Source organism: Stegostoma tigrinum, chromosome 2, assembly GCF_030684315.1.
Source record: "Stegostoma tigrinum isolate sSteTig4 chromosome 2, sSteTig4.hap1, whole genome shotgun sequence".
Classification (NCBI taxonomy): Eukaryota; Metazoa; Chordata; class Chondrichthyes; order Orectolobiformes; family Stegostomatidae; genus Stegostoma; species Stegostoma tigrinum.
The window spans coordinates 8,744,444-8,759,574 of record NC_081355.1 but is presented as its reverse complement, the minus strand read 5'-3'; the positions used below and the strand labels follow the sequence as shown (position 1 = coordinate 8,759,574).

General features: G+C 39.7%; 1 protein-coding gene across 3 annotated transcripts in view; it reads left to right on the top strand.

Moving 5' to 3' along the window:
- The window catches only part of ulk4 (unc-51 like kinase 4), a 416,752-nt gene that overhangs the window by 141,031 nt on the left and 260,590 nt on the right, over nucleotides 1-15,131 (top strand). For all 3 annotated transcript variants that reach the window (XM_059652139.1, XM_048563177.2, XM_059652146.1), the window contains 3 exons: nucleotides 7,857-8,018; nucleotides 9,102-9,284; nucleotides 14,167-14,294. In XM_059652139.1, the coding sequence (XP_059508122.1) occupies nucleotides 7,857-8,018; nucleotides 9,102-9,284; nucleotides 14,167-14,294 (473 nt within the window). The remainder of the gene's footprint in view (nucleotides 1-7,856; nucleotides 8,019-9,101; nucleotides 9,285-14,166; nucleotides 14,295-15,131) is intronic.

Here is a 15,131-nt window from a genome sequence, read left to right as displayed (position 1 = left end):
TGATCTTAAATTTTGAAGACGCACTTCCAATCACAGCTGACAATATCATACTTTGGACGTAGGAAGACCTGGTCCTGCCAAAACTGAAATAGGTGGTGGTGATCGGAGAAATAAAGAGGTTGTCATAACCAGAATTGAAACTTTTTTGGACCCAACATGACCAGATCACAGTAGAGATGGAATATGGCAGGAAGAGCGATTACCCTGAACAAAGATCATTGCCAGGTACTGACTGAACTCCACCAGGGTCATCCAGTGTTTACAAAATGAAGATATTGGCAATAAGTTATGCCTGGTGGTCCTGCTTGGATGCAGACACAGCTGTGTTGTTGGGGCCAGTGCCTAGAGTGCCAACAAGACAAAAATTCCCACAAGCAGCTCCCTCACATTTGTGGGAATGGCCAAGTGAGCCCTGCACACGGGCCCTGCACTCGGGTACACATTGACTAATATGGTACTTTTGTGGGCTCAATGTTCTTTGTCATTGTAGACTCCCACTCAGAATAGCTGGAAGTGCACAGAGCTCATTCATCAAACACAGAGGTGGTGATAGAAAACCTTAGTACATCTTTTGGAGTATACAGGCTCTCGCAATGATTAGTCACAGATAATAGGCCATCACTTACCAGAAGGGAACTTGAGTATTTCTTAAATTCAAATGGTATTTGTCATATAAGAACAACTCCATACCATCCATCGACCAATGGTCAGACAGGCTTAAAGGAATAGGCTAATAGCTTCACGAGATACCAAACAGTTCTGGTTCCTACTTGATTACAAGACCACCTGTCATGCAACTACAAGGATAGTTCCAGCAGAGTTGCTAATGGAGAAAAGACTGTGCTCCAGGTTAAAACTGATCTTCCGGGACCTAGGAGTTGGGGGTAGGGTGAAACAGCAGCAGGAACATTAGCCCCAGACTGGACTCCACTAAGTGAGGGAGACAGTTTCCTTTAGGCAATGAAGTCTGCTGTAGGAACCATGAGCATGGTTAAGAGGCATGATTAATCTAGAGGTCAGGTCCAGTGACATATAAATTAGAGTAGTTTGCGATGGTCCTGAATAAGCACACGGACCATCCGAAAGTTGTGAACTCACAAAAGAGTACTTGTGCAAAATGTACCCGGCTTCTCAAAGCCTTTCCGACAGTTCTGGAACTCATGGGCTCTCCTTTTCTGTCAGGCATTGAAAATACCTCAGATTCTGAGATGGACACAGCAGATATCGCCACTCAATGCCTTTGCTGCCTGAAGAAGAGAATGAATTTATTCCGAGACACCGTGGGCACAAGAGGCAAGCTACTGTGCATTACACACTACCCTTACCAGAGGCAGAGTTGGAGGACCCTGACCCGGTGCTAAAACACCCCAGGAGGAACTACAAACAATAAGGACCAGCCTATGTCCTCAGACCCAGAGGGTGAGGGATGTAGTGATTGCTGGGGTTTTTAATCTGGGCCAATCAGGGAGCCCTGGCTGACAGACATAAACAGGAGTGTCAGAGGTTCTGCTCACTCTGAGAGTTGGGTCTGAGGAAGCTGGATCAGTTGTCAAGGACTTCCCACGTGTAAATAAATAGTGACTTCGTGACAGCATACCAGCCTCTGAGTAGTTATTGTCAGAAAGGTTTTTTTAAAATTTTGAACTGACTACAATCCTGAAAAATGGGCCAGATGAGAAACCGTAATCATTGCTACAGTGTGATGGGTAGGGTTCAGACTTTTAATTAATTCTTAAAACATAATTCTTAAAGAATAATTGTTTCTAAATGCAATAAATGTGAATAAAATTAGTCAGTCCATGGAGGAAATATAAATCATACCAATGGTAAAATACTTAACTACGTACGTGTAGAGTGGTTAAGCATGCAGTTAATGGAACAGGGTTTCACAGAAACAAATAAGAAAATAAATTGGCTCTTAGAGTACATGTACACTTAATGTACGCTGAACAGGTATGCAGTTAAGTGGATAAGGCAATATAATGAAGCAAACTGTTCTTTATTAATACCACATTGACAGTGTTCCCCTGTGTGCTAATTATGGCAGCATCCTATTACATTTCTGCAATGGATTTAAGGTGATGAGATTTTTTTAAAGCTCCTGCTGTGCTGTCTACATAAAAGTTTTATCCAGTCACATTTCAGTTCACAATTAACTAAACTGACAGCATCTGTTAGTAGTGTTAAAGGTTAGGTCTTTCAGTTTTCTACTTAATGGTTAATCATCCCATTTTCCCCAATAGGCACAATGAACAGACATTACAGATGGCAGATTAAAAATGCATGCATTTGAGCCGGCTGCCACTGTTGCATATGAATGGAGCTCCTATATCCTCGCTGTCGACTCTATGTTATCAGATGGTGTATTACCATGATGTGTCTTAAAATCAGCTTCACTGGAGTGAACAAAAAGTAGGGTGCTGGAAATCTGAAACAAAGAAAATACATTGGAAACACTCTATAGATCAGGCAGCATCTGTGGAGAACAGAGAAGTTGTTTTGGGTATTGAAACCCACTCACCTCCCAGCTGTCTTACCTGCTGGCTGTTCACTGGAATGAAATTTACTTCACAAGTACTATTTTTAATGCTGTAGCTCTCTCTTTAATTATTATTGTTGATGGATAAATATGTTTTTAATTCTATGAAACCAACAACACTTATAAAATTATATCAGTGATAATGGGAACTGCAGATGCTGGAGAATCCAAGATAATAAAATGTGAAGCTGGATGAACACAGCAGGCCAAGCAGCATTTCAGGAGCACAAAAGCTGACGTTTTGGGCCTCGACCCTTTGTCAGAGAGGGGGATGGGGTGAGGGTTCTGGAATAAATAGGGAGAGAGGGGGAGGCGGACCGAAGATGGAGAGTAAAGAAGATAGGTGGAGAGGAGAGTATAGGTGGGGAGGTCGGGAGGGGATAGGTCAGTCCAGGGAAGACGGACAGGTCAAGGAGGTGGGATGAGGTTAGTAGGTAGGAGATGGAGGTGCGGCTTGGGGTGGGAGGAAGGGATGGGTGAGAGGAAGAACAGGTTAGGGAGGCAGAGACAGGTTGGACTGGTTTTGGGATGCAGTGGGTGGAGGGGAAGAGCTGGGCTGGTTATGAGGTGCAGTGGGGGGAGGGGACGAACTGGGCTGGTTTTGGGATGCGGTGGGGGAAGGGGAGATTTTTAAGCTGGTGAAGTCCACATTGATGCCATTGGGCTGTTGGGTTCCCAAGCGGAATATGAGTTGCTGTTCCTGCAACCTTTCGGGTGGCATCATTGTGGCAGTGCAGGAGGCCCATGATGGACATGTCATCTAAAGAATGGGAGGGAGAGGAGAAATGGTTTGCGACTGGGAGGTGCAGTTGCTTATTGCGAACCGAGCGGAGGTGTTCTGCAAAGTGGTCCCCAAGCCTCCGCTTGATTTCCCCAATGTAGAGGAAGCCACACCGGGTACAATGGATGCAGTATACCACATTGGCAGATGTGCAGGTGAACCTCTGCTTAATATGGAAAGTCATCTTGTGGCCTGGGATAGGAGTGAGGGAGGAGGTGTAGGAGCAAGTTTAGCATTTCCTGCAGTTGCAGGGGAAGGTGCCAGGTGTGGTGGGGTTGGAGGGCAGTGTGGAGCGAAAAAGGGAGTCACGGAGAGAGTGGTCTCTCCGGAAAGCAGACAAGGGTGGGGATGGAAAAATGTCTTGGGTTGTGGGGTTGGATTGTAGATGGCGGAAGTGTCGGAGGATGATGCGTTGTATCCGGAGGTTGGTGGGGTGGTGTGTGAGAACGAGGGGGATCCTCTTTGGGCGGTTGTGGCAGGGGCGGGGTGTGAGGGATGTGTTGCGGGAGACGCGGTCAAGGGCGTTCTTGACCACTGTGGGGGGAAAGTTGCGGTCCTTGAAGAACTTGGACATCTGGGATGTCCAACCAGTCCAACCTGTCACTGCCTCCCTAACCTGTTCTTCCTCTCACCCATCCCTTCCTCCCACCCCAAACCGCACCTCCATCTCCTACCTACTAACCTCATCCCACCTCCTTGACCTGCCCGTCTTCCCTGGACTGACCTATCCCCTCCCGACCTCCCCACCTATACTCTCCTCTCCACCTATCTTCTTTACTCTCCATCTTCGGTTCGCCTCCCCCTCTCTCCCTATTTATTCCAGCTCCCTCTCCCCATCCCCCTCTCTGATGAAGGGTCTAGGCCCAAAACGTCAGCTTTTGTGCTCCTGAGATGCTGCTGGGCCTGCTGTGTTCATCCAGCCTCACATTTTATTAACACTTATAAAATTATGGGGTTTCTCACTATAGCAAAGAATGTGACAGAAATCCATAGGGTATCCAAATTTTAATTATTTATGATGTTACTTCTGCTAATTGGTAGCCTGTCAATTCAAGGTGACATATGCATAAATAATATCAATAGATCACACCTCTGACCTAGTATTTTCCCAGTCCAGTTTTCCCCACTGTATCCCCCTACCATAATTGTGTCCTGCTTGGATATGTTCTGCAGGTGGAGAGAGCCTTCCAGCATTTTATCCATTTGTGTCCTTATTTAACTGTCATAAGCATCACAGCTGAGATTAGGGGCCATGAAGATCAAGATCATCATTCATTTGGCACCCTGGGTGAAAACAACTCATTCTTCACAAGCCATTGATCAAACTTCAACAACAGCAACAATTTTTAGTTATATAGTGTAATGTAAAAAATGTCCCAAAGTATTTCACTTGAATTCTATAAAGCATAATTAGGAGTGAGCCACGTTAGGTAATATTAGAACAGATGACCAAAAGATTGGTCAAAGGGGAAGTTTTTATGGACTTTTTAAGACAGGAAACAAAAATGTTTAGGCAGGAAGTTCTAGTGGTTAGAGTCTATGCACCTTGGTGCTTTTTGAACTGTTTTTGAATGACTTTGAATTGATTTTGTATATGTAATTCTACATGTATTTTAAGTGTCTATGGTTTCATAAAGTCTAATCACCACAATTTGCTGAATATTATTTTTGCTCCACAGTCTTTTAGCATTGTCTTGCCTCAGTATTATAAGTGTTGAAGATATTTAGGATTGGAATAATGAAAATTGAAATTTTCCTCTTCGGCGTCTCATCTCAGAAGCAATACCTGCTATGACTGCCAAGTAGATATGAGTGTATTAGATAAGGAATGTTCTCTCCATATTATGAATCTGAGGATTAACATTACTTCTCTGACCATTAAGTAAAATTTAAGAAACACATTCTGTCAACTTTGAGACATCTTCTATTGGATATAAATTACTTTAACATTGATTTTTAGCCATCAGCTCCCAATAGTTTGGGTTTCATTCACTTAAAATCGGGTGCAATAAAACCTGCAAAATTTATGCCATGTTTGTTTTTCACTCTGTCTAAGGATTTGTTATTGATTTAATTTTTTTAACTGAAAATATCATCAGCATCAATACAAATTTGGATTAGCACTTGCTGATGTCATGGCATCTTTTGTAGTTAAAAGATTTGAGCTCCTGTGCAATTTTTAAGTTGGTGATGAATCTGCAGAACATGTGGAGAAGATGTTTCCACTTGTGGAGGAGCCTAAAACTAGGGAAAATAAATAAGATAGTTAATAATAAACCCCCGAAGAGAAATTTGGCAGGAATTCTTTGACCCAGAATGTGCTGCCATTGTGGGACCCTGTCTAACTGGAATGTTTGAAGCAAGTTGCATAGATATCTTAATGGGAAGTTAGACAGGTGGATGAAGAATGTATAAATAGATGGAATGACAGTTTAAGTTGTGTTGAATGGCCTAATACTGTGCTGTAAAATTCAATGTAACATGACATGATTGGCGTCCCACCATATCATGGTACTTAATTTCCTAATTTGTGAACAGTAGGGAGTAGATTTCCCTTTGCATATATACTAAGCTAGGATTTGTGGTGAACTGTGAGAAAAAATATCGCAAACTCCTAAACTTGGTTTATTCCTGTCTCATTCTTTTGATACCTTTCAAACTGCCAGTACTAAACAGATAGGCAGAATAAAGGCTTCAGCATAATGAAATGATTGCTTTTAAGTAACAAAATATGAAGTGTTGGACTGAAAAATGGAAGTGCAATTGAAAAGGTTAATTTTCTGGCATGGGGATTGTAAATGAGTGAAGAAATTTGGAAGTTCAGATACACATCATTGCAAGCCAGTTTTTCCACAGGAGAAAATATTTTCTTTTAACAAGAGAGGCAATGATATTCTAATAATCAAATTAAGAGATGAAGAGCGTAAATGCAAGGATATACGAATGAGTATTAATGAAAGCTGATTTGCTAATACCTATCTGCTTGATGATTCAGCGGGATGATAACTGAGATAAAGGGGAAAAATTAGGAAGAGACCCTGGGTAAATTTGATCATAGTTACATGAAGACGCAGAGTTAAAGGGACTGAGGTGTTTGAAACAGTGAAAGAAATTGACTAGTCAGGGGAATTACTCTCACCTCAATATGTGAATCCAGAATTATTGATTGTAATTTTAGAACTCTTGCTTGTTTGGTTGAAAATAAACATAGGATGAACAATGTTCAAGTAAGTGTGGAAGACTTCATTTGAGAACACAAATGATACAGAATCAGTTGGTATCACAAGTAATTTCTAAACTTACTTGAGTGTTTAAAGTTAGTTTAAATGGCAGAACAGTTTCCATGAGTAAAATGGTTGGCTGCTATTCCAATGAACAATAAGGAAATTGGGCCTATAAGTGTTAAAGACATTGATTAGCATTTCAGTATTGTGGAGCATGAGGCTATGAGCAAACAAACAAAAATTGTTGCTATAGATAGGATGCAAGATGTAATGCACTGTTTTGGAACAATTATGTTACTAAGTTTGTGAACTGTCTGGTAAAGTCTAAATAAATAGCCAAGGGTGAAGTGAGGTAACAGTCAGTGTGCAGATTTTCAGCTGATGCCAAGCAAAATAGCTTCACTCTTGCCAATATTAAGTTCTCAATATTATCAACATGTATCAGATCCCAGACCTGTAAATCTGTTCCTATTGAAGTGATGTTCATTTCACTCAGACATTTTTCAATGAACTAATTTATAGGTATAAGATCAGTTTGCTTATCCTTATTGTACTTGGCTCTTCATCTGATGCAGCCTGTTATCATACCCAATACTGAGCTTCTAAAAATAGACCTAATGCTTGGGGCTATATTGCAATGCTTCAAGACTTACAGCCTCAAGGGACGTTTAGTCAATGAGCTATGATCAGAAATGGCAAGATTTTGCAAACAAAATCCAAAATAAATCACTTTTTTAACAAAGTTTTTTTTACGTGTTCTGATTGAATCTTGCATCATTGTGATACAAGGAGCTAGCAGTGCCTCTTTAAAATTTGCCCTATTCTAAAATGATAGTCTTTTTTTCTGAGAAAAATGTACTTTAACCCTTTTAAATTTGGTAGCACCATAAGGAATTTATTTAACTGTTCCTCCCACCAGCTTTCTGTTCAAGTTCCGTTGATGGGCTGAAATCCTGTGAATGCTGAACATCTTGCCATGAGTTTTATTTGAGGACTGCTCACCACATTACCACAGAAATTGAGTGTGACATGGCATGTGATGAAAAAAAAAGGTTGCGGCAAAAGACATTGGGTATATACATCATTGCCAAAGTGCTGCAGAGCCACCCATCCCCAGCCAAGCAATTCTGAATAGGATGTTTTATTGCTATTGTGAAAGTAATTTGTGGTAGCACGCCATAACTCAATGATCACAATTAAAATAAATAGAAAACATCTTCTGTATAGCACCACCTTGATTGTCCTAACATGACAAATTTGAAATGACTGCAAATGTGTCACTATTTATTTTCAATGCGTTTATTCTTTACAGGGAGATCCTGTTACAAATCATTTAGCTGCAAAGATTGTTGAAAATGTCTGTACCACTAATTCGACTCCTGCTCAAGGATTCATTACTGGAGAAATTGGTCTGTTGCTTTGGTTCTTATTTACACATTCAACCATGGACTCATTACGGGTGACGACTATTTCGGTAAAGTATGAATAAATTATTAAATAATTTATCCATATGCAATTGTGTATGTATACACTTCTTTTTCGTAAATGCAAGCTCTTAAATAAAATTCATTTTCGTTTGAGGTAGGAATCCTCAAAATTTCCTTTTATCCAGTTTCTTCCGTACTGGCCAAAATATAAACTATGTGTGAGAAAGCAGAATAGATATTTTACTTCCACAGCTTTCTCTGTACAACATGTTCATCTGACAGGACCACCAGCTTGAGTCTCTTTGTCATGTACTCCTCTCTTCCATATTGCAGGGAAGTCACTACCCTGACTTGATGATTCCCAGCACCAATAAAATTATCAGTGATACCCCTTTAAAGTGAAAGATGCAACCAAGTGCTACACTTAAGTGCACCAACAAAGTGCAGTTATGACGTTCTTTCAAGTCAAATCCACTTTCATATTGTTTTCAGCTTAACTGCTACTAGTTAAAATTTAAGTTATCAAAATGTATCAAAATTGATTCAAACTAATTCTAGGTAGGATCCTTGTGGTCAAAACAGTGACAGATCTTTCTCTTAATCAATGTAATCTGGATTTGAACCCAAAAATGTAAGGACAGTTATCCACAAAACCCAGTTCCCAGGTGACAGACTGTGTCACTCTTGGCTAAACTGCTGCAACATGTTCACATCTTTTCCCATCGCTTCATCTGTCTGCATTCAAGCCGTTCAGCTAATAAACAGTATTGATTGTATCCGTGGACTTTATTTTCTGGCTAATGTTAGCACAAATTTTGAGAATGCAAAGATAAAAGGAAAACATACCAACAAAAAAGAACTATCTCTCAAGAAATAGGCATTTTAGTAAAGCCACAGTAAACATATTTAAATCCCAGCTGATCTTGCCTGCACGTTGAATTAATTCCTTTTTATAAAGTAGCACTTGCTCTGAAAGGACTGTTCCAAATCAATCAGCTGGTGCAAATTTGAAGCGAACTGAATGGGAATTCAAAAACAATCAGAAAACTTTTCAGCCCTAAATTGTATAATGCTTTGTGTTTGGTGTTTAATTAAAGTGTATGTATAAAATATTTCTTTGGTCCCAACAGGCATTATGTAGGATTACTCGCCATTCTACTAGTGCTTTTCAAACTGTCATTGACAAGGTCGGCCTAACAGCAGTGCTAAATTCCCTAGTAGCTGGTATAAGCCGTGTTCAACAGTACATGTTGACCATGTTTATTGCTATGCTATCATCTGGTGTCCATTTGCAAAGACTCGTGCAAGAAAAGGTAGGGCACAAGATTTGTTTCATTTAGTTAGTGTTTACTTTATCTCACTGTTCCTGCTTGTGAAATATCTTCAGACCTGAAATTGAACTCACTTTTTCACAGTGATGGTGCGAAACTTATTTTTTCCCATGTCTCAATATTTCTTTTGCTATCTGTAAAGGATGGAGATGTGGATAGCAGATGAGTAGATGGAATGTATTTCTATTTGGAGGTTAACAGCTCTAAGCATTCACAGTGCTAAAAAGGTTTGGATCAGTTATACATGGAAACAAACAGCACAGGTTAGATCATTATCTTGAATTTAGCTAAAATTACCTTTATATATCTTTTATCTCTTACATCCATTCCTTAATCTAATGTCCCCCAAAATGTAATAGAACTGGATAACTTTGCTTAAACTATACACTGCAAATGTAGCACATGTGCTGCGTTTCCATTTGAACCACACGACACATGGCAGCAGCTGCATGAAGCTCTGTCAGCCCTCCCATGTTCAATCCAAATGCTAGAGTCATAAAAAAAGTACAGCCATTTTCGTACAAAGTTATCTTGCATATTCTTCCTCAGCCTTGCATTCTCACTGTATTGAAAGTAAAAGCTAAAATTTCCTCTCCAAGGAGGTGGTGAGAGGAATGGAGACCTGGGGAAATATTTGAGCAAGGTGGCCCTGGAGAGAAACTGAACCCTGTTTTCACTGTCTCTGCAATTAAATGCTTGGCTAGAAAGAGTGACTTACTTGACTTCTCAACTTTCACAAGTAGTGTTCCACTAAATGCCATTTAAGGGCCTCAACCTGACACCTCTCCAACTACCTGATCCCCTGGTAGATGGGAAAGTTGGCTCGGGCAACTAGTGTGCTGGGTTGGCAGGACAGATGTCCTGTAAATGCCCCCATTGGAGTCATGAATGGTGGACAAAGGGGTAGTACTGAAAACCACTTTGCCTCTTCCCCCTTTCCCAAAAACCTCTTTCCTTTGAGAAGAAAAACCAATTTACCTTTTACATACTGGATCCCCTTCAAAGTAGACCATAACTGGCTCTGGTTGGCTGGCTGCTTCTGGTGACTAGAAATGACAGTATTGAGGTGGCACCTGATGGGTGTATTTGAAATCATATCAATTCTTAATTAACTGATGGTGAGCTAATAACTCTGTTCTATGGTGAGTTATCTTGCTGGCCAGGGGACTGTGATAGTTGTGACCTGATGCACTTTCGCCTACACCTTGTTAAAAATGGGCAAAATCAGGCCTAAGGTTCGTTACTGGTTCTGAACAAACTAACTTTTTCTTCAAGTCTGTCCTTCCTGCCTTCCCCTTACAATGTTTTCAAACTCGTATTCGGCATCACTATCTTTACAAAAGTTACCTCACTGATCCATGTTTAATAGGTATCCTTCAATTTGTGCCTTGATTCTTCTGGAGCTTTTTTTTTCATGGAAAATAACTCCAACATAGACTAGATACTGCAGAACACTTGTCAATGTAAGTGTTGATACAGAATCTCAGCTGTTTGCCAGTGCTTCTTGTGCTAGACTGATGATACTAATTTCAGCTGACACAGAACACTTAAATACTACTGACTTTTGAAATACCTGATAGGCTTCCAAGCAACAATACATTTAGGGTCTTGGTTTCGTAGTATTCCCACACTCTTCTGCTTCCTTCAGTTTTGAAAAGAGCATCAAGAAGAAAAAGAGAATAGATTGTCATTCCATCAATTGTGGTATTTCAGTAAGCCATGCACAGGAAGAGCTTGCAATTGCACATCACCTCCAGTCCTTGGATGTCCCAAATGCCAACAATCACTAAATTCCTTTGAATTCCTACAGACAAATATTACAGCCATTTTGTGGAAAACAGTATCCCACATGAAGCACGTGAACAAATGTACAGTATCTGCTTTCAAATAGTGGTGTTGAAAGGATCAAGGTTATTGGCTAGGAGACCCCCATTCATCGCTTCAAATAGTGCCATGGAATCACTTGCATCCATTTCAGCAGGCATTTCAACATTGTCACCAGATGAGTAAATTAGAGGTTCAGCCTAATAGTGTGGAAACAAGGATTAAAACCCTATCACCCATTAGCTGGTGAAATTTAAAAATGGTCAAAGGATGAATATAAAACTAGTTTCAGTAATGACTGCAATGAAACTATCATCAATTGTCATAAAAATCCACCTAGTTCATTTATGTCCTTCAGGAAAGTAATCTGCTTACTTTGTACAGCCTCCAGGTAAGTCCAGACCTGTTTTTGACTCTTAACTGCAATCTGAAATAATCAATCATGCCATGCAGTTCGAGGACAATTAGAGATGGGGATCAAATGCTTGCCAGTGACACCACCACCCATGAAAGAATAAAATCATTAAGATGGAGGTAAAGGATTTTATCTGAAATGTGTGTGCACTTGAATTTTGTGCTTTGGCCTATACCAAGGAATCCATTGTGGATGGTTTAATTTAGAGGCAGGTGTGATGCTTGATTCATATGTAAGACATCTGATACTGTAGCCCATGCACTTAAATTTTTGAGGAAACTGTTTGCCTTAAAATTCCCTTCTCTAATTAATTGAGTCATTTTGCCAGTATTTGAGGAGACATATATTCTCACCATTGAGAATTAATAGCATTTGCTGTTCACATTTGAGCCCTGCAACTTATAAAGTGTCTTTTAATTGCTCGTGCTTTGTGAACAGTTTGGAAATTGAATTCAGCATGCTCAAATATAGCCAAAATGTAACGTGGGAAACAGATTCAAAAGGAGGAATTGTCAAAATCTGCATTGGACTGAACACTACAAATCTTGGTTCAGTGAGGCTCACAGTATTGCCAAAGCAGCCAAATCCTTGTTACCTGTAGCTTGGGGTGAAGCTTTTCCCTCTATTATTATGTAATGCCACTGCAAGACTATATGAAATTGCAAGAACTGAGATTCAGCACTTCTTCACTTGCTTCTCCTTATATCTGTAATTTACTCCAGCTCCACAATCCGGTGAGATTTCTGCAATCCTCTGATCAAGGTCTCGTGAATTTTAATCATATTATTATGGGTGACCATGATTTCACTTGCCTAGACTCAAAGCCCTTAAATACCCCCTCTCTATTCTATGGAACCCAAGAAAGGATATACTTATCAAAGAACGAGCACAGTGTAGGCTCATCAGGATAGCAGAATTACTGCTACTATTTTCTATGTTTACACCTCTCTGCCTCTTACACCTTGCATTCTCCTTTAAGATGTTGCTTAAAATCTACCTTTGACCAAGTTTTTGGTCCTGTAAACTAATACCTCTTAATGTAGCTCAGTATAATATTTCCTTTTATAATGTTACTGTGAAGCTCCTTGAGATGTTTCACCCTGTTAAAGGCATTGTGTAAGTATGGTTTGTTGTTAATGATGTTTGGCGTAAGACCACAGAACGCTGCTTAGACACCAAGCAATCTGAGCAGTGCAACATATGTGAAAACATCAGTCAGCAGTTCCACTTTGGAACAGCTGAAATTAAGAACTTACATGGGAAATCATGGGAGCTGGTCAACATTCCATGACTGTACGATGCAACATGCTGGAACATTCCTCAGAGTGGTCTTCGAGAGAGCTGAAAGCATGGAATTGTATCCACTGACTTGGGAACAAATGCCATTTCTGACTTCATGTCAACCTCATCATATGCTCAAATCTGACAGTTTGTCACTAGTAGGTCACCAACTTTCTCCCGGGTAGAGGGAGCTTTGGGGAGAGACCAGGTCTCTTCAGGCTGTCAGTTATCAGGGACCACACACATTAAAATCAGACTATTTGACTTCTGTGCTACTCCAGGGAGTTGACCTGTCTGTCACTACTACTCTCTGAAATTTCAACATTTGACTCTGATACTTTAACACGCTGGGCTGATCATTGTCTTAGTTGCTGTCTTTGCAACTGCCTTGTTGGCTTCAGCAGAAATCTGCACCCCAACTTTTGTTGGGTATGTCTTCACCACCAGAAGTCACTGCAAGGTTGCTGAATGGCAAATCTGATATAGGAAAGTTAATTGATATAGGGAATTAATCAAAAAGGCTCGTTCTCAAAATTTAATTCATGTTGGTTCCAATATCTAGAAATAATAATTATTTGGGCTACCTTAAATGGAATTTGCTGTTAACCACTTGAAGAACAGTGGATGCAGATACAAAATTAACATTATATTAGCTGCTGTTCTGTGTCATTGAGTCAACAGCATCACGCATTATGCAAAACTAGGTTAAAAATGTATTATGGAAATGTAAACAAAAATTGCTCCAGTGATCTTTGCTCAGACTTCTGGATTGGAAATGTTAACGCTGTTTTCTTTCCACAAATGCTGTCACACCTGCTGAATTTCTGCAGCCATTTCTGTTTTTATTTAAAATCAGCAGCACCTGCAGTTTGTTATTTTGTTTTAATGTGTTATGGCTGGTGCTTTCAGTAATGTGCTTATAGAAAGCCCGGCCCTACAGTGGAGCCTAGAACCTGTTATGAATAGCTCTCAGCGCACAGTACAAATTCGGATCAGTCCTCAAAAAAGAATGAGAACCATAAATCATGGGCATTGAAATGAAAAATAACCCAAAGTTTTGATTTTAAATCGTATTTTTGAAGTTACATGGTCAGTACTGTATTAAAGATGTACTTAATTAACTGATTTTAACTTTCAAACTGCATTGGCGAGATACCTCCAGATGTTCTACCCAGGCCTGTAGACCAACAGTATAATTATGTTGCAGTCATGTCCATTACCTGTGTGATGTTAATTATTTTAACTGTAAACGTACACTAGTTTTGCAAAAAATATAATGCTCCTGTAAATTCTTTTCATACATTTGTGGTACTTTGTCTCAGTACATTTATTCCTTCCTTGCAGGAATTTGTCACAAAAGTTGCTCGTTTATTGGAAAGTCCTTCAACAGTAATTCGAGCGAAAGCTTTCCTTGTCTTATTGGAAGTTTTGCGAAACAACAAGGAGATGTTGCTGCTTTGTTGCCAGACAAGGTAAACAGAACAATAATCAGAGTCTGCACAAAAAATTAAGGTGTCATTTCACTTAATTTTAACAACTTAATCTGGTGGTGAAGCTTTTCCACAAACTACACAATTGTGGTTGTGCTGAATGCTAAGAATACACTTTACAATTCTTTTTAGTACCTGTTGAACTGCATCTGGATTCTTTCGATCTGATTCAGTCAATGTTTAATATGCATGAATTTTTGTTAAGGCTTTCAGATCACAAAAGAAAGACTGTTTTAAATTTTATGTAACTTAAGTTTATTTTTAAGCTGGGAAAACAAGTTGAAGGATTCACTGCTAAATGCCACAAAGAACTTGAAGGAAATAATAGAATTTTGACTATTTTTGGTAGAGTGCTGATAACTTAATGATAGATAGTATCAACTAACTATTCTTTTTCAAAACTGAAAGGTTTGTAAAACGGATTGTCAGTTTGCATTTCTGCTACCTATTAGTATGGAATGTTTATAAGGCTAATTTGAACCGACAGAAATTGTGCTGATCAAGAATTTGCGAAGAACGAGCGTACTGCCTAGGTGATGTGTTAAGTCCATTTGTTTTTGGGACTCTGGTCTCATTTAATTAAAATTGCTATTCTCCTGTTTCCAAGTGAGCATCCATTGGCAGTACAGTATGCCTATTTGCTGGGGTGAGTCCGGAAACCTTGTAGTGCCTAACAAAGGATGAAAAACCACAGAGACACTGACAGATAACAGGGTGACTTCTGTGTGGATGAGAAAACATTCATTCTCATTTTAGTGGAAGGTGAATTGATTTTTAAAAAAACTCAGCGTATTCTCCCAAGTAGCCTCTCAGAATTCC